The sequence below is a fragment of the Calonectris borealis genome, chromosome 25 (assembly GCF_964195595.1).
Source record: "Calonectris borealis chromosome 25, bCalBor7.hap1.2, whole genome shotgun sequence".
Taxonomy (NCBI): Eukaryota; Metazoa; Chordata; class Aves; order Procellariiformes; family Procellariidae; genus Calonectris; species Calonectris borealis.
In genome coordinates this window covers 4,935,689-4,959,939 of record NC_134336.1, presented here as the reverse complement: position 1 = coordinate 4,959,939, position 24,251 = coordinate 4,935,689, and the positions used below count along the sequence as shown (strand labels likewise).

The following is a 24,251-nucleotide window of genomic DNA, read 5'->3' as shown; positions in this document are numbered from 1 at the left end:
TTTAGAAGCAGTGGATAAACCACAGAGAGAAGGAAGCATGTGCTAGCAGATAAAGGCAGGAGCCAGCCATTTCTTATCCAAGGTCTGGCTGGGAATTGCAAAAATTGCCCGCAAGCCGTTTGAAATCCTCCTCGCAGCTCTGCCAGGGCAGAGACAGAGCGGCCCCTCGGAGACACGGCACGGGAGGTGGAGCGCGAGGATCTTCGGCTGGCCCTGGCTCTACCCGCTGACTGGGAGCCCAGCCTGGGGCAGACCAGCTCTCTATCTCCCGACCTGCTGTAAATGAGGAGAATTGGGCACATTCCAGGGTACGGCAGGGTTTGTGCTGCGCTCAGCAGAGATAAAGCGCCCTGTAAACGCTGAGCACCACTGGCGCGCTTAGGCAGCGCTAACCGGGGAAGAGATGCCAAGCTCACCTTCCCGCACGGGGCGAGCCTTTCACCTGGCAGTCGTGGCAGGCTGCGATTTAGGCACCTTCATCTGAAAACGAGCCTAAAGGAGGAGGGACGAGGAGCTGCTAAAGGGCACAGACGCAATGCCCAGCTCAGGAAGCCTCCGAGCCACTCGGTGTGAAGGACACGGTGACCAAACCGTGCTGGTTTTGCACCCTCTCCCCGGGTATCCCCAGCAGCCCCTGCCGGGATCGAGGGTACAGATTTTTTGCTCTGACCCAGCGCAGGGGTTGTACGAGGCATCACCTTGAGCCGCAGGAACTCGGCGAGGCTGCGATGGCTTCAGTGCTTCAAGCAGGACGTCCCTCCCTCGCCAGGGCTCTCAGCGAGGTCACGGGGCTGAAATCCGGCAAAGCCGGGATGAAAACTCGGAGCAGCGCGCATCAGCCTCTGTTTTCACAGGCACGAGAAGCCAAAGAGGTTGGAAGAGTAACAAAGAGATTGGAAGAATAGCACTGATGAGAAAGATTTTACAGAAACTATTTTTCTTCCCCGCATTTAACTATGAATTTGGGGGTTTGTCACAACTAATGATTCCCAGAAAAATGGCTATTTTCTGCGTGCAACTCCAGGCTTTGAAAAATATAATATGGACAGACTCTTTTGAGCTGGAAAAGCTGCTGTGGCGTTTCAACAGAGCTAGGGTTTGCCCTTTCCCACCCTGCGCGCTGGGAACAGATGCTGAAGGACACGGCAGCTCCTCTGCCCGGCCAGAGGGACGCACGGCGTGCCACGGCGCTGCTCGGCTCACCGGCAAGCCGCACCAACAGCGGCCGAGGAAAGCACCGACACGCTGAACTGCGGCTCCCACAAGGACGGGGGCATTTCCAAATGGCAATCTCGGGAGAGGTTTTGGCTACGAAATTTCTGCTGGAAAATTAGAAGCTTTAAAAAAAACCCAAACCTGTTTTCCCTCTAGACTCCTGGCTGAGATAAGGGGAAGACTTCAGACAGACAAATGGTCTTTACTCACCGAATTTGCATCGGTATCTTAAAAGAAAGGACCCCCTTACCCTCTCGTCTTTTTGTTTCCTATCAAGACCGTATTGTTTCTGCGCTCTGTCTTCATTCACGTGGTTGGGGAAGAAAATAGAGAATAGATCTCGTCGGATACAGCCGGATGGGTCCTGGGAAGCTGGATGTAACCAAGTAACGAGGATCCTAGCAACAGGCTTGATTGGGAGGATTTAAAGATAGAAACAAAAGTAAGAGCAAACAAAACAATAGAAAAATGCCGTCTCCTTCTCGTACGCACCAGACCCCGAAGCGGCACAACCGATGCTTCGACCAGGCAGCCGCCAGCAGGAGATAAATCGGTTCCAGGCAGGGAAGGATGCTTTGGTTGCTTTTTTTTTTTTTTTTTTTTTTTAAAAGGCAAATAGAAAGTATCAGACACAGATGAGGATTTTTTAAAACACTTTTACAATTGTCAGAGTTTTGTACAAATCAAAGCATCCCTTTTAAAATCTCCATTATTACAAACATACAAAGAAACAATGTTATTACTACAAATCATCAGCTACTCAACTGCATGATCAATTTATCACAATTAAAAAAAAAAACCGCGATAATATATACAGGGCCCTCCTCCCTCTATTTATTTCTGTATCTCGAGGGAAGCAAAAAAGCAAAGCCCCCATTTAAAAAAAATCCCACCAATGCACCTCATTTTCTAAAAACATGTGAAGTATAAAATCAGGTGAGTATTTTCCTGCTGTCACACTCTGGCAAAGTGTAACAACTTTTTTTTTTTTTCCTTTTTTTTTTTTCTTGTTTTCACATCAGAATTCTCTTAAAAAAAAAAAACAAAACAAAAAACCCCAAAAAACCACATGGCAGAGTGTCTGATGCTGCAGCGTGCTCCTTCCATGCCGGAAGCCAACATCATCAAAAAAAGTGCCTTTGAGTAAAGTCATCTTTAGTAACAAAAAAAAGGATGAAAAAAAAAAAAAAATAATCACAATCTCTAGTTAAAAGCTTAATAAAACCCCTGACAGAGCAGCCGGCCCTGCATCAAAAAGGACGATTTCTCCTCTTCACTACCTACCTTCAGCGCTGCTCCAGACTAAGGTTTCATCCCCTAGTCCTCCGCCCCGAGGGTCTCCAACCCCTGAGATGTTTCTTCACACCCTGAACGGAGCTCGGTGCCGGGATGCCGAGGAGCGCTCCTGCCAGCCGAGAGCTGTGCCGTGCTTTCCCCCTCCGCAGAGGCCAAGTGCTTTTTATCCAACCCCCTCCTCGCCCCAAGAGACAGAGCCTGGGGAGCGCCCACCCCAGCCGGCCTGGCTGAAAGGGGTCTGTGGTCTCTGTGCTGTTTCTGAGAAGCACATCCCTGTTCCAGGGAACTTTCATAGCCCTTTTGTTCTGCTGGCTTTTAATCAGCAGTGAGAAATGTCCCTGGAGAGCCCCAAGAAACACTCCCCGGCTTGGGTCGCTGCCTGAGTAAGTGCTTTCCTGGAGTCAACCTGGCCCCTGCTTCTGCGTCTGGAAGGGAGCAACGGGGCAGGGAAAGGGGGAGAAGAGGGAGAGCTCAATCCAGGGTCTGAGGGGAGCAGAGGGAACATCCAAGCCTTGAACTCTCCTCGTGTAAAGAAATGGAGTAAGAGACGCTTGATCACACCAAGCTGCAGAAGTCATCAAAGCCCCAAAGGTCACCAAGTAACCAGGGCACCGGGGGGGATATGGGGTGGGTTTGGGTCTGTATCGTTACACTCTGGCTCCCAACCCAAAAGCTATCGTAACAAAACAAGAAAACACAAAACCAGGCAGTTCGGTTTGCCAAGTTGACATAGAAAAGAAGAAAAAAAACCAAACCAAAATAAAAAACTTCCAAGATAAATACAGAGCCCCCATTTTGGAAGCATCTTCAAAAAGCTGGATCAACCGTTCTCAGCAGTGGCACAACCTTCCAGTAACATCTGTTGGGCTGGTGATTTATCGGCTTCCTTTTGAAGAGGGAACAGTTCAAGAAAAATCAAGCTCCCACCACACGCAGCTCCCGTCTTATCTGCGTAACAACTGGCCACGGCTATTGCCTCACAGCAGCAGGTTTGGAACCAAGCAAGAAGTCTCTAACGCAGCAGGTTCCCGTTTGCTAATGGAAAGGGTTGGCAGTGGTAGTAACTGGTTAGGAAAAGACTTCTTCCAGAAAGCAGTACTTCGGGGGGAATTTAGGATGGCTGGGACCTCTCCCCGTGGATCACCGTTATACAGACCGGTATTCAACAGAGATCGAAACCAGACACGCTCAAGCATGCTGTCGAAAGGCAACACACACCAGGCGTTTCCATCGAGTCCACGGCAGTGGGATAGCGACAACACTGAGGTTTTGGCTTCCAGCGATCAGGCAGGCCTCCTAGACTCCTTGGCTAATGCTGGGGAAAGCTCCCAGATTGGGGGTTTGGTTTTAAGGGGAGGTTATTGCTCCCGACTTCTCAGGCTTTTTGCCCTTCGATAGGGCAGCTGCTTGCTTCAGGAGTTCTCTGTTCTTGGCCTGGAAACACAGTGAAAATGGGTATTTAATGGCACGGATCATCATTAGTTGTTGGGATCCTAGAATTGCCTGCACAGAAGCTGCTGGCATCCTGCGCACAGATGAAAAAGGAGGTAGATGTTGCTGCGCGGCATCGCAGCACGAGCTCAAGTCCAGCATCTCATCTCTAACCACCTAGAAAGGGCTCTTCCCATCCCTTCCCCCTCGCGTCCCCCCGCTGTAACTGAGAAGTGGGCTGAAAGTTAACAGCTTCCACAGTGAAAGGTGACAAACGCGCAACTCGCAGTAAACCAGCCAAGGACACTCACCAAGGTCACCGGGACTGGCTTTCCTTCCTTCCCCTTTTACCAGCCACTGTGCTTTGACAGCGTGAGAAGCGGTGGAGTAAAACTCTGGTGACTCAAGCCCCCATCCTGACTCTTGTTTTAGCGAGTTGAAGGCCAGCTTCCCCTACCCCGCACTCTCACTTATTTCAAAAACGCAGGGTGAAGCAGCTCACTGTTCTCCAGCTTTGCCTCACCCTTGGTTTCTTCAGGCGCTGCCGACATCTTACCAGGGTTCAGCACTGTACTGATTCTGCGTCCCTAGGAGAAGCCTTCTGAACCCATCAGAGCACCAACATGTAACAACTTACAGTTCCTCTAGTTTACACTGAATTAAAAATCACGGCAACTTAGGAACAAGGCTCTCTAGCCCCTTTTACCAAACTTCTGAGCTCGCTCTCCTCTAGCCTATGTAGTAAATTATGCTATAGCAGTAGTAAGAGGGGTAGAACCCATGTGATACAGGTCTTCTGCATTGGCTTCCAGTGAATAGAAGAATACACAAAGGGTTATTAGAGGAATGAAACCCTCTGCTCCAGTGCTGCATGTGGTAAAGCAGCTTCTTTTACCTCCTGCAGACTGGAAGAATACAGGCACCCCTGCTTCCCCCCATGAAAAGACAAGACAAAACAATGAAAACCAGGAGCACGTTCAAAAAGTGAATCATATGAACACTTCAAGGCACCTACAATACACCGAGAGGATTTGAATTTTTATTTTGGAATCGGTGAAGAAAGTTTCCAGAGCCTCAGTCAATACCAGCTGAAGTAAAACATTCGGACACCAGAGAGAAGGAGTTCAGGGCAGTCCCAGTCCGAGCTAAGTACAGAACAGCACAGCGGGCGACAGACATGCAAACCCCTCTCCACCCAGGAGAGGCAGGCGGCTGCCGGCAAACCTGCTCGTGGATTTGACGCTTCCTCTTTCCTTTCAGAATTGAGCAAGTTTAAGGCTGTTGGAAGGTGTCTGACAGCTTTCAAGGCAGACGTCCTCTTTGAGCTACAGCAAAGGCAGCAGCAGGGTATACTGTTCCCACGCACACCGAGCAACCAGCATGCCCTGCCTTGGGAAACCACTGCAAGGAGGGGGTCATCTCCCAGTTAGCCCTTGACCTCACAGCCAGGGCTGTCAAGGCCGCCAAAAAGTGGTTTGCGCTAATGGAAAATTGTCTATTCAGAACTGGAGTAAACACCAACTCATTCTTTGCAGGCCTCCCAAAGCTATGAGATAGAAACGGCTCTGGGCTGAGACGGGCAGTGCGGGATCAATAAAGCAGCGCAGAGACAGAAGGCTCTGTCATCAGTCCCTCAAATACAAACCACCGGTGCCGCCCAGCTCAGGAGGAGCGGGAAGCACGTCCAGCCCCCGGCACACCACACACAGATATTCCAACCTTCCAACAGGCTTACGGTGCTTAAGAACGTGCACTGCGAAGGGGATCTCACAGGCACCAGCTTTCTGTAGTAGCTGTAGTCTCCAAAACCTGTCTTCCGCTCCGATAATTAACTTGGGTGTGTGCTAATGGAGGAGGGGCTGTTTTCTCAGCGGGAATATAAGCCTTTTGTCTTATCCCCTCCCATTTCTCATCGCTAGGGCTTGAGATCATTATACACCCCAGAGTAATTAAAGGGTGCAAAGTTCACTTCTGTGTCTGATTTCTTCCCTGTAACCGGCTCCCCTTTGACCCGATCTCTTCAGTGGCTCAGAGCGTATTCATGCTGATAGCCTGCCTAGTGTTTCCACGGCCATGACAAGAATCCTGCTCTCCCTGTTCCCTCAAGCTCAGGGACTTCTTTATTTGGACTGCAGAGATACAGCGCTAAAGGAACTGCCAATTGTTTCTTGAGCTTTGTTCTCTCTGGTTACTGGTCACATAAATCACATTAAGAGCTAGGTGGTGCAGGGAGCTGACAAAGGTTCTGCAGTCTGGAGAAACAGGTTCAAACCTGATTTTGGCGATAGGTAAAACGAGTTTGATGGTTCCCGTCTAGTCCACAGGGGACACAACACAGCACTTTACAATACAGTAAGCCTGAGCCTGAGTAGAGAGTGGCAAGGAGGATGTAAATAGGGGTTATGATGCACTGCAGCCTGGTACAGAGCTGGGGAGGGGCTTGCCTGGCAGAGCAGAGAGGCTGTAGGACAGGGCTGAGAAGCGTTAGCAGAGCTGTGTGTGCAGAAGCTCACGGGGTGTTCTGATCTGGAGTGTCCTCAGTCACTCCTGGGTACAGCACAGCTCAGCAAATTAAAACAAAAATGCTGTCACCTGTAACTGCTCCATGACCTCCTTGTGCGTCTTCTCCATTTGGTTCATCTTTGCCCTCATCTGCGACTCCTGGTATTGCAGGTCGGCTTTCAGCTCTGTGATCTGCAGATAAACCAGTAAGGAGCAAATGAGCTGGAAGAAGAAATGAATGCCTTAACCCCAGATGCACCTTGCCACAGAAAACGCCTCTGCAGAAGTTGCGTGAGACTGGCTGAGTTCGGAAGTGTGCTGGGGTGGGCAGGGGGAGCGCAATGAGACCAGAATCGTCTCGCTGAGCGGCACAGAGAAGCCGGAGCGGCCAGGGCTGTCTTTCTGCATAGAGCAGCATGGTTTTTTTCAGTCTTGCCGCCACATGGAGGTCTCTGAGACAGTGGTCAGAAAATGACCCTTTATGAAATGAGATCTCCTGGGTGGGTCCAGAAAGCCTCTTTAACTTTGGAAAGGAGGCAGCCTGGAAACAGCCAGAAACTCTCTCGCTCACTCCAAGATAAAAAGCCAGACTCCACTGGAGTGTGATCTGCGTGAACATGTCAGCATGCTGTGGGGGGAAGCAAGCCAAGGGCTGTACCTTCTTCTCCTTCTCCAAAATCATCTGATCTTTCTGGTGCAGCATCTTTTTTAAAGTAGCCACCTCCTCCTTCAGCTGGGCAATGATAACAAAGTGGTCAGTGCCAGGAGAGTCCAGGGCGAGGTCCGGAGAAAAACTGCAACAAAGAAGAGGGAAAGTCTCTCATCACGACACCTTCTCTTCAGTGAGGCAGGGAAACTCTCATAGATGGCACTCGAAGGAGAATGGGAATCACTTCATGACACTCATTGTGTCCTCCAAATACTCCTTGAATGAAGGTGTTATCTGTATCCCTGCCTGGATGCCACATGGAATTTGGGAAACACATGGTATGAGAGGCAACAGGGATTACGTGTGATATATCGGGTTGTTTTATTGCACGATCAGCATGGACACGGGACTCCTACGGGTGACCATTGGCCAGTGTCTGCAGCAACCATTCAAACAGTAAGGAGCCCTTTTCAAACCAAAGAGTTGAGGACAGCAATCGAGAGAGCTAATGAAACCTTATGCAACCACTTTGGAACCCTCTTTGCTCACAGGCAGTCCTTGGATGTACAGCAAAACTTTTCACTAAATGTAAACAAACACTCTGGCAAGGAGGGAACATGAAAGAGAAACAAATAACCTCAAGCTAAATAAACAAAGCAAAGGGAGATACCTAGATTAAAGTCAGCACTGTCCTCAGCAGGGAAAAGGGGTAAAAAGACACGCTGGAGTTCTGTATTTTTATTCCACCATGATACAGCAATTTGGGAAGAAGCTTCATTACCACTTCAGAGCAGGAAAAACTCTCTCCAGGAAGACAGAGAAATAGCTGAGCACACCACTTGTACACAAATAGGTACTCTAAACCTAAGCAACCAGCTGAAAACTTATCTGGACATGAGTCCCTCCCCTGTCCTAGTAATTCACAAATCTCCCTACTTGATACCAGTGATCTGGGCAGCCATGCACAGTCTTATGCTACAGGAATATTTCAGATCGTAAGATACGATAAGCTGCAGCCACAGGCCCAGGGAGCTCACCTGATATTTGCCTGCCTTCTGTTCCTTACTGCTGTAATGGTAAGCCTGATTTTTATCTCTTGGTGCTAAAAGGGCAGCACACTCCCAGCCGCACACACCTGAAATTGCTGTATAAAAATTTAACAGTAATAAGGCAACAAAGCTTCACCCAGATTACTTCAAGTCTGGCCGTTATCAGACAGCACTGCCGCTATAAAGATAAATAGCCAGGGTTACCTCAAGTCTGACTTTTTTTTTAAAGCCTCCAGAGTAGGTCAACGCACGTTCCAAAGCCTGCATTCAGCTCTAAAGCTGGAAGCCGCAGCTGGGGAAGGCATGGTCTGAACCCGAGTCACTGCCTCTCTCAAGTACGCTGCCACCTCCACGCTTCCAGTCCCCCGTCTGTACATGGAGGCTGCTCACCTCACACAGGGGTCTCCTCTACGGACATAATCCGTTTTCTAATTAAAAGCACAATCTGCATTGATTGGACTGGTTAGCAAGGATGTGGCAGAAGAAAAGGCTCTTTCCACCACTGTATTGGGGATCTACAGAGGGAAACTAAGCAGGGGCAGCTTCACAGATCTGAAAGTCACAGGATAGCCCTGCGGCACGGGGAGAGAAAGCCTGGCAAAGGAAAACTCAGAACTGAGGGTCTGTAGGAGACAGCTCACGGTGGAAGAGTCTTGCATGGTTAAAACACGCTGACAGCAGAGCCCACACCATAAGATGTGGCAGGTCTCTGGGTACACCAGATCTAGCACTGTGCTTGTCATGCTGGGAGCTCTCGAGTGCAGAAGAGGTTCACACACGCACACGAGCGGAGAATCCCTCCATTTTAAAACTGTTCCCGAGTACAGTTTCCCCAAGTGGAGGCTGTGCAAGATGACGGTGGGTGCTCCAGCACCTTTCTGCGTGCAAGCATGTTACTAACAGTATCTTTAATTTCCCACTCACTGCAAATATGCTGGGGAGGAGAGAAAGAAAGGGGAAAAAAAAAAAGCAGCCTCCACAGAGAAAGAAAGGTTTCCTCATTGATTCCCTCTGGCTAAAACCAAACTCTTGCTTACACCGTTCCTTTGCCCAGGCAAGCTTCCCTCCTGCTATATCCTGGGGTGATAAAGAGTGCTGGGAGATGCTCACATTTCCCTGAGCAGCTCCAGCATGAAAAATTCCCTCCTTGGCAGCTCCTGTTACAGAGCACACTGCGGAGCCGGGAAGGTGAGAGCCGGCCCTGCCACCCAGCGGGGAGAAGGGACAGGCGGGCCACCAGCCTTCACAGAGCCGCTCTGGCACTCAGCAGACCCGGTACCCGACCCCAGGGCTTCGAGGGGCTCCTCCTGCCCCTGGGGTCTGCACCCACAAGTGGGTAACGGTGGGCTCAGAGTGCCCAGGCATCCCCTCCTGCCAAGTACGTGAGCACAGGCAGGTATTTTCCTGTCCAGTTGCTGCAAAATGCACCCTCTCGTGTGTCAAGGTGCTAATTAAAGAAGCAGCTTCCCACCCCCCCTTTTTTTTTTTCTGAAAGACTGACAAGTTAGTAATGAAAGGTTTCTCTGTCTTTAACCCTGCATTAAGGAAGCAGCCTGAGACGCCAAAATTAGAAGGAAAACTGCCAAATACAAGTCACTCCATTCCTTTAACAAACAGATTAAGAATTAAAACAATCGACCAAACAAAAAAAAAAAAGCCATTTTCCCTACAAATAAACTCTATCCCCAGGATCCCAGCCCCTTGGGATAGGCCAGGGAGATACGTGCTCTCCATGTTTGAACAGTCTGAAATGCATGCCTCTAATTAAAGTGAATTGATGAGCTCCCGTTGCTTTCAACGGAGACAGAGGAAAAAATGGAGCTCTTCCAAAGACACCTGCCTCTCTCTACTGAGTGGAAAAGAAACCAAAATGACTGCCTTAAACTCTACACCTGTTAAATGGCTGAAATTAGGCAAAACAAATGCCAAGCTTAAAGATTTTGCTATTCAAGTCAGGCTAGCATAAAAAGGCGCAGACCAGGCTGACCGAACCAGCATCCGAGTTTCACCTTAGACAAAAATAACCCCCATGAGCAAAAATCCATCCAGGCCAATAGGAACCACTTACACCTCCTCTAACACCACCAAAAGCAGGCGCAGTTCAGCCCAAGCCCCAGTGCTTTAAGCATACGCCAGGACTTTTCTATGCAAATAGCATCTTTTTACTAAATGAACTTTGCTGCTCAGCATCCTCCTGCATCGCTGCCCTCTCCCAGCCAGCTCAGTCAGCAGTGCTCATCATTGCCTGGTGTTAAAAGCACAATTTAGCACCTTGTCTATAGTCACGGCAGAAGGGACTGCAGCGTGTTCATCCGCAGTCTGTAACATAAAAACCCTTCTGGCAGCGTTTGCACAAGAGGATGGGGACACCAAGCACTGCCCGAATCAGGACCGGCACAGCACCAGAGGCTGGAGGTGAAGCCGGGATGCTCACACACACCGGGACAGCGGGATTAGTGGGGCAAGGTCTGCTGCAAGCTGTGCTGAGAGTCACTGCGGGGGAAAGCTACCCCGTGCGCAGCAGGGCCAGTGCTGTTAGCTCCTCACAGAGCTCACCCAGAATGAACCATTCCACGCCACCCATTAAATGACCACTGGAAATTGCTCAGTCCCCATATCACAGCCATTGGGAGCAACATCCACTCCGAAATATGTAAACAAAAACATACAGAGGGAATTCAGTAAGACACGGTAAAGGAATCCCTATTATATCTGCAAAGGAGCAACAATTTCAGATAAGCTGGACTCTGTTGGGGGTGTTGCCAAAGTTAACTGAGTTCAAGTATGCCCAAATTTTGCCCAGCGAAGGCTGCATCAAAAGTTTGGCTGGAGCCAAGACACACTGTACAGAAAGTTGTGGCTGATCTCAGCAGTGAAGAGGTGCTGGGTGTGTATCACCCCACCCCAGACCACGCTGATGATGAAAACAAGCCTTGCACTGCGGCAGACCCTAACTCCATACTCAGGTTGTGACTCAGACTCCAGGCTGACTCTGGGGGGGACAATTTTACAGAAAATGGTGCAAGAGGGGAAGGTTTTGGGGGGTTCACCCTCACAAAAAAACGCCAGCAACTTGAAAAACACCACCATTAATGAGCCACCATTGTTATTCTACTCAAGAAACGCAGCCATGTGTCTATTTAAGGCAGCTGCAGCTTGCCTTTTCTACAGCACGTTGCTGGAGCTCTTCAGCAGATGCTAAAATTACACACAGTTTGTTACTGGGATTCATCAAAAAAAGTCTGTGGCAAGGACCACAGCCTTGGCAGGAGCCAGACTGACAACATCTGACACAAGAGCAAACAGAAATGAAGGTATTTGACTCCCGTAATACATGCTCCTGTTTTGCAAACGAATGGCTGAGCCATTGATGCCAGAGCATGGGACCTTCTCCTGCTTGGATATTTTCAAGCCAGCAGGGGTATTACAATGAGTTGTTAAGTCTCAGCCCAGGCTTTAGTGAGGAGATAAAAATACCTGGTGCTGTCCTATAGCCCAGGGAGCAGCCTTAGGAGGTGAGCAGGAGCCTTAACAGGGCTCTAGAGGGAGAGCTGCAACAATACTGATGGGCTGCACCAGTTCTACCAGGGACCTGTCTCCAGTCTCTCTTCTGGCTCCACCAGCACTAAAGGCAGTCAGATGAATTCTCTGATCACTCCGTGCTCAGCCGCAGCTCCCAAGCCACAGTTATTCCTTACGTTTTTCCAACTTTTAACTGGAAGCACCGTTCAGATGATAAATGGTCTTTTAGACCACTCTGTGGGAATCACTGCCTTACAAAATTATTTAAGTTCTATTACCCATTGTAGCATTTCACAAACACTGACAAGGTGTCAATAGTATCTACAGGAGAAATGCGATCTGTAGTCTCGAAGAAAAGACATTCAAGGTAGGTAGCGATTAAGTAATTACCAGTGGCTTTAACAGACCCTTTGGCACTAACGAGCCTACGCTCTGGTCCATGCTCCCAATTCACTGCTGTTTGGAAAGAGATCCATCGATAGGGACAGTTTCCACGTATGAGGCAGTTCCCGGGGAGGGAGGGCAACAGGGGAGAAAACAACAGGTGATCTCACTTCAGGATGTCAGTGCCTTGAGAAACAGGACAATGGTGGGCACCGAGACTCTGTTGGGAAGCAGCCCACTGCGCCAACGTGGACGGGGCACTCTGGATAGGGGGACAAAGCATCTCGGGAGAGGAAGGAACGCTGAGAATCAGAGAGGAAAGGCAGGAATGAAAATATGCATGTACAAGACCGTAAAAAATAAAAATCCATCTCAATCTCCTGATTCTGCTAGTGACTCCCATTCTGCTGCGCATGCAGCCGGTGTCAACATAATCCAGCGCAAACTGTGACAGCAGAATGGGATCGGATGCTTTCAAGCAAAGCTGTTTGATTGCTTGTCCCTCCCCCAGAAGGCAGGAGGGGAAATGGGAGGTGGGTCTTGATCCTCTCCTCTCAGGCCGTCTCCCTGCAGATCAGTCTGATAGCCCCGAAAGCACAAAACCTGCAGACCTCAACTCTGCAGCGCAGCCAACAGCCCCCCTCTCCCTGTAACTGCAGAGAGAGGATAAAGCTGATCTGGCTGCAGTTTTTCTAACTGTTGGGGAGCTCAGCCAACAAGCATTTTCTATTCTAGCAGGTACGGGTGCTAGGTATTCTTTTCATCTTCAAACTTATGTCTAAATGCCAAGTAACACTGGCCTGCCAGGTTCTGGAAAGCTGCTAATGCAGCCCCTCGAGGTCCCAAAGCCCGAGATCCCTGCTCTAGCATAAGAGCTTCCTGCTATTCACACAGAACTCTGACTTATATAAACTTAGCAAACAAGACCGCCCACCCACAATTTCCCCATGTAACAGGCTCACCTGTCACCATTGGCAGATATGGCATCAAACTTGGCTTTCTTCTTTGGGATTTCGTTCTGAATAGAAGAGGTGGATAAGGTTTTCTGGCTAGAAAACGAGGAAATTGTATGTCAGAACCTGAATGACTTGCAGTCTAAGACAGAGAAGCAGATAAATATTCCCACCCACTTTGAACCTATTAAAACAACATTTCCTAGTGCAAGAAAGAACGATAAAAAATTCATTCCCTGAAGAGTAGCTGGAGACTAAAAATAAACAGAAAACAATGCGTCAGTCAGATCAGTACGTAGGTGAAGAACTCATGCTTAAAATCTACATTTCAATCATTAAATTTTACAAATGCAATTTAGCTGTAATTGTGTACAAGTTCACTAAGTTGAATCACTAAGAAGCACTGTCGGTCTACAAGTCTACTCCAGCATAGTGGGGTTTGCAAACTAGCAAAGCCTGACTTAGCCAGATTCTCCTAAACAACAGACAACTGCCAAAACCCATCACCAAGGCACCGAGCCCCCAGGCACCTCTCCCAGTTACTTTAGGAAGCGCACCTAGGGAGCGTGGAGGAGCCAGGCACCCTGTTTGCTCACCCCAGAGGCAAGCTCACCCTGCACAACAGAAAAGCTCGTGCAGGTTACCTGTTATAGTGGCTGCCACTGCTAAGCCTACTGTACTGTTCCTTCTCTTGCAGGCTTGCCCGGGAAGAGCTGCTCAGGTGTTTGCACTGCTCTTTGGTCTTCTGTAGGACCCGTTTATAGGATAGCGTGCATAACCAGCATAGCAGCTTTCCATCCACCTGGAAGATGAGAGAGAAAGAGAGGGGTCTTGCTTCCCGCCCACAAACCAAACACAGAGAAGACAAGAAGCACCTTCAGGCTTAAGATCACATATGAACAAACAGCGACTCAAAAAGGATCCCTTGAGTGCCTGGAAAGGGTAAGAAGCGCATCTGGCATGGCTGGTGCAATGCAGACAGTACTCATTAATAGCAGCTAATCTATCATAACTACAGTCTCTACCAAGCTTACAGACCATCCATCTCAAAGCACCCAGCCACCAGGACAGGCTAACTCTAGTGGGATTTCACGCCAAGGAATGGTACGTGACAGGGTAGTCACTGGAGACCAAAAGACCAGAGTCTCTGCTCAAGGAGGAGCAGGAGGAGGACAGCAATTATCAGCGCAGCATCCCAAACGAACAATAGATGTTTATAGCCTGCAGGAAGTAGGCCTTAGAAGTACACACCTCCCAAGGAGCACTTACGTTGTTTAGGCAAAGGGTGTGCAGAAGCCACGGAATGGGTTTCCTGGAGGAGGCATGACACTTCCAGCTCCTCAGGCTACGGCACAAATATCGTTCCCCATTCCTCTCCCCGAGCAGGCACCTCACGTTTCACTACAGCCCCTTCTCCTTTGCCAGCCCACCTACCCTTAGGCCGAATTCAAGAGATCTTTCTCAGCAGATCTGGCAAAGGAGTGGAGGGGCTAAAAGATTAAACAGCTCCAAAACACAGCTCCCACAGCAAAGCTCAACTCCAGAAAAATACTTTACAACCAAGAGACACCCCTTTTTGAAATGCTTGAGAATACGTGAAGGAGACGGACAGACGATTGCTGTGATCGGCCTTTTTACCTTTTCGGCCTTCTTTTACAGAGATACTGACCTTCTTTCTATCATCCTTCCGGTCAAACGCACACTGCTGCTTGCACTGCTCACAGGAGTGCGGCGGTCCATACTTCTTTTCAGAGTTTGTGCAACGCTGGCACTTGTTTCCAATAAATGCTGCTATTATGTTGCAGTACTGGCAGGGTTTTGGCTTTAAGAAACAAGAACAACTGATAACAGCAGTGCCTTCTAATTACATTAATACATTGCTCTTTCCCCTTCTCCCCATCACTTCAAAACTTTTATTTCCCCGTTCCAAAGTAACTATACTGCTGACATAAATACATTTGGACCCCTGGTCTCTAGCTAAGTGTATTTAGCCATGGCACCCAGCCCATTTATCAAGTGCTATGAAATCTTTAGAAAATGTATAACACCAAAATAGAAACAATCACAATCTCTTTTTCAGATTTCAGACAAGCAGGAAAGAAAGATTTATCACTGCTTCCTGCAGCAATCTCAGTTTGTGCAAGCACGCTCTTGGTTCTATTGGATATCGAATAGTTCATTTCCTGGCCTAAAATGATGCAGAGCTGGTCTTTTCTGTACTAAAAGAAGAGAAAAGGTAAAAGCTTCACGCTTGAGGGACCCGCGTAATATTGATCAGTCATGCTATTACAACAGAGCCAGCCCATAAACTGCTCTGGGATTCAGCACGATAAAGACAAGAAAGATGAAAGGAAAAGAGGCTGGTGAGAACGAGCCCCGCTCACTTACTGTGCCATAGAGCTTCACATTCTGAGCACACTTCTTGCATATTGTGTTGGTTTTGCTGTTAAAAAGAAGGACAGATCATTCTGTTAACACTGCCCCAAAGAAAATTAAACCTCTGTGGTTAGGATCCCAGTCTCCCGTAGGCTCTGTCTCTAGTGGCGAGACTGTATTCATCTTCCCTAGGGACTCAGATATCAAAGTGCATTTCCTATCCCCATCTGGTTGAGGATAATTTGCCAAAAAGTGGTACTACTAGGAGGTATCTTTTAATTAAGGCATCTCCAGATGACAGCAGTTTTTTGTCCTTACAAATACAGGAGTCTGATCACCGGCTAATTGGCAGCAGGCGTGATTCAGCACTGGTGACAGCCTCAGTTCTGCAGGAGGTCTGCTCTGCCTGACAAGGTTAAGGCAGCTCAGGACAGAGGTGTATTTGCCCAACAAACACAGGAAAGAACACCCCACACAATGCCCGCACGCAGCTACTGCGTTTACCAATCCTTCCTCTGTGAGCTACATAACTTGCAAAAAATGCAAAAAGGCAAAAGCACAGCTAAAGGAAACATATTAGGAAATAATTTTTTGATACCAGAAATCAGATAAGAGGAAAACTTGTGGGAAGATGCACCCAGATCCTTCACTGGAAGATGCATCTGAGCACCGACCAAAAACAAAAGCCAAGCAAAAGGTGCAAATTTAAGGACACCGCAGAGGCACACCGACTCGCCCAGCAGACCTTTGAAGAAGGCCAAAGATCCCACAAGTCTTCTACAGCAACAATCTACAGGTTAAGGCTCAGTCATCAAAGGTGTGGAAATTACGGTTCCCCAGGTGCGTCTGTTCTAAAGAAAACATCGGTCTCCCCAGCTCAGCAGTCGTTTACCTTTCCTGCTGGAATTCAGTCCTGCAATAAGTGCATTTAACAATGGGATGCGCAATCCGGCACTCCTGCAACAACAGAAGCGTTCGGTGAGATGCAGTGCTTCTCCCGCACACCGTTTCCCAGTAATCCCAGATCACCTGCTGACCTCCGCTCCCACCACACGCACACACATCCGTCAAACTCAAAACATTTCCTCCCTGTACAGTCATGCTGCTCTTACAAGAGCTGAGAGCAGAGGAAGGGTGACGGGAATGGCATGTGTCACAGGTGAGCCAGAAGTAAACTGAGATTCATAACGAGGGCTTAGTTGTGCCCAACGCCCACAGGCAAGGGTCACGGTGGTTGTCACGGTGGTTGGCCTCACCTCCCAGGGCAGGAACACGGAGTCCTGCCACAGTTATTCGCACCTCCGCCCTCCACGAGCTTCCTGTGCCCGGAGTGCCTCCGGCCCCGCTCCCCTCTCACCCCATGCCTCGGAAGTTCCCCTACGCTCGCCTGCTTTGCCCCATCTACTTCAGCAATCCCAGGCTACTCCATTCCCTACCTCGCCCCTGATCTCATTCTTCCCCACGCAAACTGCCCCACCCACCCAGATCGTCCCCCAAGACCCACCACCCTCCTTCAAGATACCATAAGGCCTCCCCGCACCTTCCCAAGCACCCCGTCATCCCCCAAATGCCCCAGGCCTCTCACCTTGCTAACAGCCTCCCTCACAAACAGCCCCTCAGTTGTCCCCAGGCCTTCCTAGGGACAACCTCCCCCCCCAATTCCCCCCCAATGCCCCCCGAGTCCCTCACCAACGCTCTCCAAATACCCCCAACACCCCCAAACAGCCTTCACTGCCCTCAGGTCCCCCTGACAAACAGCTCCCCTATTAGCCCCTCAATACCATAACCCTCCCAACAGCCCCCAGGCTCTACCAGCTGCCCCTATGCCTCCAGCCCCTCAAAACCTCCCAAATGCTCCCAGGACCCCACCCACCCAGCCCTCGACTGCCCACCCCGTACCCTCAGACCCCAAATAACCACCCCGAGGCCCCAGCCTCCCTAGATGCCCCCAGGGCTTCCCCATAAACAGCCCCCCAGTCCCTCTAAAAGCCCCCAGCAAAACACCCCCTGCCTACCCTCCCTCACAAACAGCCCTCCAGTCCGTCCTTGCCCCCCCCCCCCAAGCAGCTCCCTCACAGACAGCCCCCCCATTCCCCTTCCCCCACGGGCCCCCGCCGGCCGCCCTCGGCCCCGCCGGCCTCCCCGGACCTTGCAGAGCTGCTGGCCCTGGCTGAGCGCCTCGAAGGGGAAGCGCTGGTGGCACTTGGTGCAGGCGTAGAGCGCCGCCATCCCGCCGCCCCGCTGACAGGCGCAGCCCAGCCCGCCCCGGCCGCCCGTCCCCGCCCACTCCCGCCGCTTCACCCTCGCTATTGGCCGACTGCCGCATCACTCACACCTCTGCAGCTTCTCATTGGTCAACTCAGCCGTCACTCCTGGGAGGGGGTGGAGCGGGGCCGCCTCCTCTCCCCGCCCTTACCCTCCGCGGGCGTTGGGGAAGGGGAAGCGTTGACGTCACGCGGGGAGCGCTGCGCGCACCGCGGTGATGCAACCGCCCCGCCCGCCCCCCCCCCCGCGTGACGCGTCCCGGGGGCGCGCGAGGCGCTGGAGAGGTCGCGCGAGATCGCGCAGGGTGGGGGCTGGCCCACAAGGCCTTGCGGGAGGGGACCCGGAAGTGGTGCCGGGTCGGGCCGGGGGCTGAGCTGGGCCGGGCTAGGCCAGGCCGGGGGCTGAGCTGAGCTGGGCCCGACCAGAGCCGGGGGAAGGGGCTGAGCCGGCCCGGGCCTGGCCGGGGCCGGGGGAAGGGCTGAGCTGAGCCAGGCCAGGGCCGGGGGAAGGGGCTGAGCCGGGCCGGGCCTGGCCAGGGCCGGGGGAAGGGCTGAGCTGAGCCGGGCCTGGCCAGGGCCGGGGGAAGGGGCTGAGCTGAGCCGGGCCGGGCCAGGGCGGGGGAAGGGCGAAGGAGGGGGCTGGCAGGGTTAAGCCAGGGCAAGGCGAAAGGGAGATCGTAGCTGGTGTGTGTTAGGGGAGGGCAGGGCTCGGGGGAGGAGGGGAGGCGGGATTAGGGCAGGGCTCGGGGGCTGGGCTGGGAGGAGGTGAGGAGCTGCTGCAGGGAGGGGAAGGCCTCTGCGGAGGTGGGTGAAGGCGGGTCAGGCCTGGAGGAAAGAAGGGAGCAGAAGACTGTGGGGAGGAGTGGGTGTCTCCACCTTCAGAGTGGAGCCGGGGCGGGGGAGCAGAGCCACGAGGGCTGGAGACAGAGGCAGGGCTGGGGCAGAGGGAAAACTCTGCCTGAAAGGTTGAGGGAAAGAGAATTGGAGGAAAAGGAAGGGAGAATGAGGTAGGAGGTAGTGTCTGCAGCGAAAGGAAAACCTTGGCGTGAACTTATTTCCCTCTTTGCTCCGACTCCAGCAGCAGCTGGCCCGCTGCTAGGGCAGCTGCTCATCTGCAAGTCCCAGGCACAGCCAAGACTGTGATTTGCATGGGTGGATCTGCCTCTGGTTTGGGGCAGGGTCAGCATTGCAAATTGCAGCTCGCTGTGTTTACACCACAGCTCGGGTGCTGGAGTTTGCAGCTCCAGACGCTGGGAAGATTTTTTCCCCCGTTTCATTTCAGGTGTGAGGTTGGACTTCAGTCGCTGCAGCAAGAGCAAATGGTACACTGCACACACACAATGAATAATTGCTCTTTTTTTTTTTTAATCAAGTAGTTGTCATTTTTTACAGTGACAGAGAGCAGGTGCTGCGAGCTTATGTGTATGCTGCCTGCCTGAACAAACAGGGGAATTAAAGCATTTTGGAATTAAAAGTTCACTCTGTAGAGCCAAGATGGAGTGAACAAAAGGCAGTAACTACTCAGGGTTGTGTTAATAAACCCCCAGCAGTGTGATCTGGTCCCTTTTGTGCCTGAGTTGCCTGACATTCCTGTGTTCTTACACCCCGCTCGCTCTCAGGCCATCAGGGATACCTTGAAATCTTTGGGAAACTTCTTTCCCCACCTTTTTTTTACACCAGATGACAGAGTATTCCCAGTCCGAGCTTGTGCAAGTGGTGAAGCTGAAATATGAGATGCTCACTGCAGTGCTCAGTCTTTCCCAAGAAGGACCGGGGGAGTGTCTTGGGTTTTTAGTAAGGCTGCGTGGGTGTGCATATTAAACTGAAATTCTGCTGTGCTTGGCTACCTCGGGGACTAGTTATAATCACCGGGCAAATATGCTGTGTGTAGGAGAAATACTTAATTTCATGAGATTCGTTGCATTGTGCTGGATGCTAGATTGTGATTGGGAAATATCAGTCGGGGAAAGCAGAAGGCAGAGCTTGGCAGAGGCGGCGGATGGCTTTAAACAAAACCCTGCTCGCTGCTCAGGGTCTGCGATGCTCCGAGGAGAGGTTCTGGGGGAAAATCAGGCGGAGGCGGAGGACTGGGGCTGCCCAGCTTTCTGGGGTTTGACAGCGCACCTGGAAAACGTAAACGCTGCAAGCGATTTGTTACAAGAAATAAAACCTCCTAAAAGTCATGGGAGGGGGTTGCAAATCTCTCGAGCTGAAGGAAAAGGAACGATTTTGTTTCAGAATGTGAACAACAAACCTGCCAGAGCAGTCACAGTCGCCAAGGGAAAAAACATTTGGCTAAGGAAGAGCATTTGTAAAGCTGCTACCGAAGGAAGTGTAATAAGAAACGTTTAAAAAGCCACTGCCTCGGTGATTTTCCAGGATAGCCTCGCTAGCAGTAAAGCAGTTTCTAGCTTTGCAGAGCTTGGAAGACCGTTCAGATCACGTTGGGTACAACCATTTGTACCCCAAAAAAAGCTCCAGTTATCCTATTAGATAGCAAAAGCGAGATGGCCTCCCCCTGGATCATAGTCTTTGCCATCCTAAAGCCTCAGGGCTCTGCAACACATGTGCTTTCCCTCCATGAACCACCCAGCTCCGGAGACCCAGACCCCCGGGAGCCCCTTCCCCAGGGCACAGGAGCATTGTTGGGAGCTCGTGATCAACCCCCCTGGGTTGTCTGGAGCATTTGGGAGCCAAGAAGTTGCCAAAGCAAGTTTGATTCAGCTGCTGTTCTTTGACACCGTCTGTGGTTCCCTGTAAATCACTAACAGATAATATTTTCATATTCTGCCTCTCTCCATATCCCCTGCTTTCTGAATAATTACCTTGTTTTGTGCGAACCGTAAGAGATTTTCACAGATAATTCATCCAGCGCTGAAAGGCAGCCAGCTTTTGGGCTGGAACACATTTTCTGGCCACCTGGCATTGCTGCACAGAGGTCTGCGCTGGAGCGCAGCTGCCTCCGGAGGGAAGCGCCGTATCCAGGACAGCCGAGGGCAGGGCGAAAAACCAAACCCAGCTGAAATCCCAGCCGCCCTTCCTCGGAGAATAATTTAGCTTGGCAAACTCAGCCCACCCCGAATTTCTGGATGTGTGGACAGATTGATCCCACAGATCTGGATGCTCTCACCCACAGAAAGGCCGTTTCACTGGAAACAAAACACCTCTTGGGAGCTGTTTGCGGCCGTGTGCTCTGTCTCGGCTTGTTCCCCGTGTCCTGGCTGGTGCTGGGCTCTGCGAGAGGGGGTGGGTCGGAGCCCAGCACGGAGCTGGGATTGCCCCAAGGTTCCCATCCCCGTCCCAGGGGATGAGTTGCTCCGGGGCAGGCAGGAGGAGCGATCATCACTGTGCCAGCTTATCTCAGCGACTCCCAGAGCCAAGCCACCAAAGATGTTGGGTAATTGCTGGCATCGCTGTGCTGAGGGGCTTCAATGAGACATCTGTATCAGAACTGGTGTGGCCAGCAGGAGCAGGGAGGTGATGGTGCCCCTGTACTGGGCACTGGTGAGGCCGCACCTCGAATCCTGTGTTCAGTTTTGGGCCCCTCGCCACAAGAAGGACATGGAGGTGCTGGAGCGTGTCCAGAGGAGGGCAACGAAGCTGGTGAAGGGTCTGGAGCACAAGTCTGATGGGGAGCGGCTGAGGGAACTGGGGGTGTTCAGCCTGGAGAAGAGGAGGCTGAGGGGAGACCTCATCGCTCTACAACTACCTGGAAGGAGGTTGTAGCGAGGTGGGGGTTGGTCTTTTCTCCCAAGTAAAAAGTGATAGGACGAGAGGAAATGGCCTGGAGTTGCGCCAGGACATTAGGAAAAATTTCTTTACGGAAAGAGTGGTCAGGCCTTGGAACAGGCTGCCCAGGGAAGTGGTGGAGTCCCCATCCCTGGAAGTATTTAAAAGACGTGTAGATGAGGTGCTTAGGGACATGGTGTAGTGGGCATGGTGGTGTTGGGTTGACGGTTGGACTCGATGATCTTAGAGGGCTTTTCCAACCTTAATGATTCTATGATCAGCAGCCCTGGCCTACAGCCTCCATCATCCTGATGGAGAGCGCAATGTCCTCATCTTTAATACGGACCGGGAGGGGCATCAGCATCTCCATCTTCACCATAGACAGAGACATTGTTGAGGTGAAAGTCACGGCTGGAGACACTCACCTGGGAGGTGATGACTTTGACAACCAGTTGGTGGGCACCTTCCTGGATGAATTCTTAACGAAGCATCAAGAGAGCATGGATGGACGAGCTGTTTGGAGGCTCAGGAAAGCCTGTGAGGTGGCCAAACAGGCTCCCACCTCCAGCACGAAAGCCACCGTCGGCTTGGACTGCCTCTAAAGGGATCAACTTGCAGGCAGACATTACACGTGCCCAGTTTAAGCACCTGAGCACCAACCTTTTGGTTGGCAGATGCCAAGAAGAGGTGGCTGAACAAGGAGGAGACCCTGAAGGTGGCAGAGGACCATGAGAAATACCGAGTAGAGGACAGGGTGCAGGACTAAAAGCTGGTCGCCAGGGACTACCTCCAGTCCTGTGCTTTCAGAGTAAAGCTGACCTCTGGAGACGTCTTGAACTACTTCACCCTGAAGACCAAGAAGAAGATGGGATTCTCAAGGGGGCATATGGGAGGTAGGTGCCAAATCCTCTCGGCTTTCACTCTCTGGGCAGTGCTTGCTCCCCGTAAAGCACCAGCCTCAGCTGATATTTTACCATCGAGGTATCAAATTTGGGGAGTTTCCTGCATAGCTGGCAAGCTGGAAATGCAGGGTATGCAGGCAATGTGCCTCTTCCAAAGGAAACCTTAAATGTATACCTTTAGGCCAGCTTTGCTTTCAATAAAAAGCAGGGTTCAGGGTGGTTGTTCTTTGCTACGCTCTGCAAAACCTGGAGTGACTCCGAGGTTCGGGTGTCGAGGGAAATCTGGAGGTCGCAGCTCGCTTGGGCTGGGAGCCAGAACCCAAAGCTGGCTCTGGAAACAGCAAACCTCTCTTCAGGTGTGTCCTTTCTTACTGTCTCCTTTTTCAAATATAATAAATGGATCTTTTTTAAGTTCCCAGCATCCTTAACTACCCACGCTCAGAACTGCTATCCCTAACGCCACAAATGCAAAATTTCAAGGTCCTGCTAAATGCTTCCTGGGGGTGCAAAACCCTCAGCTCTCGAAGCCACCTGCACGTTCAGCAGCAAATTCAGAACATCACCTATCCAAGAGGAGCCTGAAAGTCACGGTTCCCTGAAAGTCAAAGCATGTTTTATTGACTGCAGTCAAGAGAATCAAAGATCTGGAGACCTGGACTCCCACAGAATAAACCACATTATTCCTGCACAGTGATCATTTCTCTCCCAGACATGAATTCGAGTCAGCACCCCTGCTGAGAATGATTAAAGACCACTTCAGAAATCAGTGCAGCAAATTGTAAAATAAGCAGGTGAACAAGTGAAAGAAAACAAGAAAATATTATGACCTGCCGCCCTCAATTGGGAGCAATCACGTCGCCTGGAAAGAAGCGCTGCTCCCTGGGTGCCGCCGACCAGCCCGGTGGCTGCCCCCGGCCCTTCGCTGCACAAAATAGGGGTGTAGCCATGGGGGACGTCGCTTCTCAACTACCAGAAACCCATTTTGGGGGAGATGCAGATGCTGATACAAGCCGGGGCTGACTTTTCCCCTTTGGTAGGTTCCCCTCCCCAGCTGCCCAGCTGCTAATTGGGCTCTCAGATTGGGAAGGCAGAGCCTGGCAGTGCCAACAGCTCTCACCTGGGAGCTCTGGGCTGCCCACTGGTGCTGCCTGCCTGGCTCCATACCCAGGGTGGATGTGAGAAGGGCACCAGAGCCCCAGGAATGAACCTTCACACTGCGCTGAGTCCAGCCCGGGCACCCCAAGAGCAGCACCGGCCTCGCCAACCCCTCGGCTCTCGGTCGGGTTTCCCCGTGGCCGTGCAGTTTTGGGGTAACGCACTGGACCAAGGGGAGAAGAAAGGAGCTCCACAGCTCCGAGCCCGGCTGCTCCCCAGGAGGTTGGACAAAACCCCCTGAAGTGTCCTGGATGAAACGAGCTGGGTCTCCTCTGGGTCCGTTTGGGCTCCTTCCATCCCGAGGGCTCCTGGCAGCAGCACGGAAACCCCTGGAAGCTCTGCTTTCCCCCCACATGGGTGGGGAAACTGAGTCACCAAGCACTGACCCACGTAGGAGCCTGGAGAGAGGCTGAGCAGAGGACCCAGGTGTCCCGAGAGGCACTGGGTGCTGGGGACCCCTCTCTCTGGCAGGGGCAGCTCCCTTGTTCCCGGCTGTCAGGATGGGGCAGAATCCAGCTGGGAACAGGAGGGCCCTGAGCCCAGCCCAGCTTCCCAGAGTGGATTCAGGCTCCCTCCCGCTGCTGGGGAAGGGGGTGCCGGCACTTCTGGGGGTGGCCCTGAAATCTCTGGGGTTAGGGCACATATAAACCAAACAGGGGTGAGCATGGGCTAAGTATTGGGTGAAACTCATCACACAGAAGGCTGCAGAAGGCAGTCATGGCAAGGGCTGTGGTTGACAGGGGACAGGCTGGGGCCAGCATGACAGACAGGATCGCTTCTACAGGCTTTTATTGCCAAAATGGTAAAATATCTCTCCAGAGGGC

General features: G+C 51.4%; 1 protein-coding gene across 6 annotated transcripts; it reads right to left on the bottom strand.

Moving 5' to 3' along the window:
- Positions 1-3,217: 3,217 nt before the first annotated feature.
- Positions 3,218-17,743, bottom strand: FAM76A (family with sequence similarity 76 member A). 6 transcript variants are annotated; one of them, XM_075173577.1, is made up of 10 exons: positions 17,526-17,645; positions 16,270-16,334; positions 15,390-15,444; positions 14,671-14,823; positions 13,646-13,803; positions 13,011-13,097; positions 12,219-12,350; positions 7,103-7,238; positions 6,535-6,636; positions 3,218-3,945 (listed from the first exon to the last, which is right to left on the bottom strand). In XM_075173577.1, exons 1-10 carry the CDS (start codon positions 17,604-17,606, stop codon positions 3,859-3,861), a joined length of 1,056 nt encoding a protein of 351 aa, XP_075029678.1. In that variant the 5' UTR covers positions 17,607-17,645; the 3' UTR covers positions 3,218-3,858. The 6 variants fall into 6 exon arrangements, with proteins under 6 accessions (XP_075029678.1, XP_075029681.1, XP_075029679.1 ...); XM_075173578.1 differs by lacking the exons at positions 3,218-3,945; positions 17,526-17,645 and adding exons at positions 4,964-5,195; positions 17,711-17,743; XM_075173575.1 differs by lacking the exon at positions 3,218-3,945 and adding an exon at positions 4,964-5,195.
- Between the last annotated feature and the right edge of the window lie 6,508 nt (positions 17,744-24,251).

What these genes read in the sequence shown, in the direction of transcription:
- FAM76A (XM_075173575.1), bottom strand. Translation starts at nt 17,606, where the DNA reads ATGGCGGCGCTCTACGCCTGCACCAAGTGCCACCAGCGCTTCCCCTTC. An exon ending in AGGGCCAGCAGCTCTGCAAG is followed by an intron (nt 16,335 to 17,525) that starts GTCCGGGGAGGC and finishes CTGTTGTTGCAG; the next exon opens with GAGTGCCGGATTGCGCATCC. An exon ending in AGTGGCAGCCACTATAACAG is followed by an intron (nt 13,098 to 13,645) that starts GTAACCTGCACG and finishes CTCGTTTTCTAG; the next exon opens with CCAGAAAACCTTATCCACCT.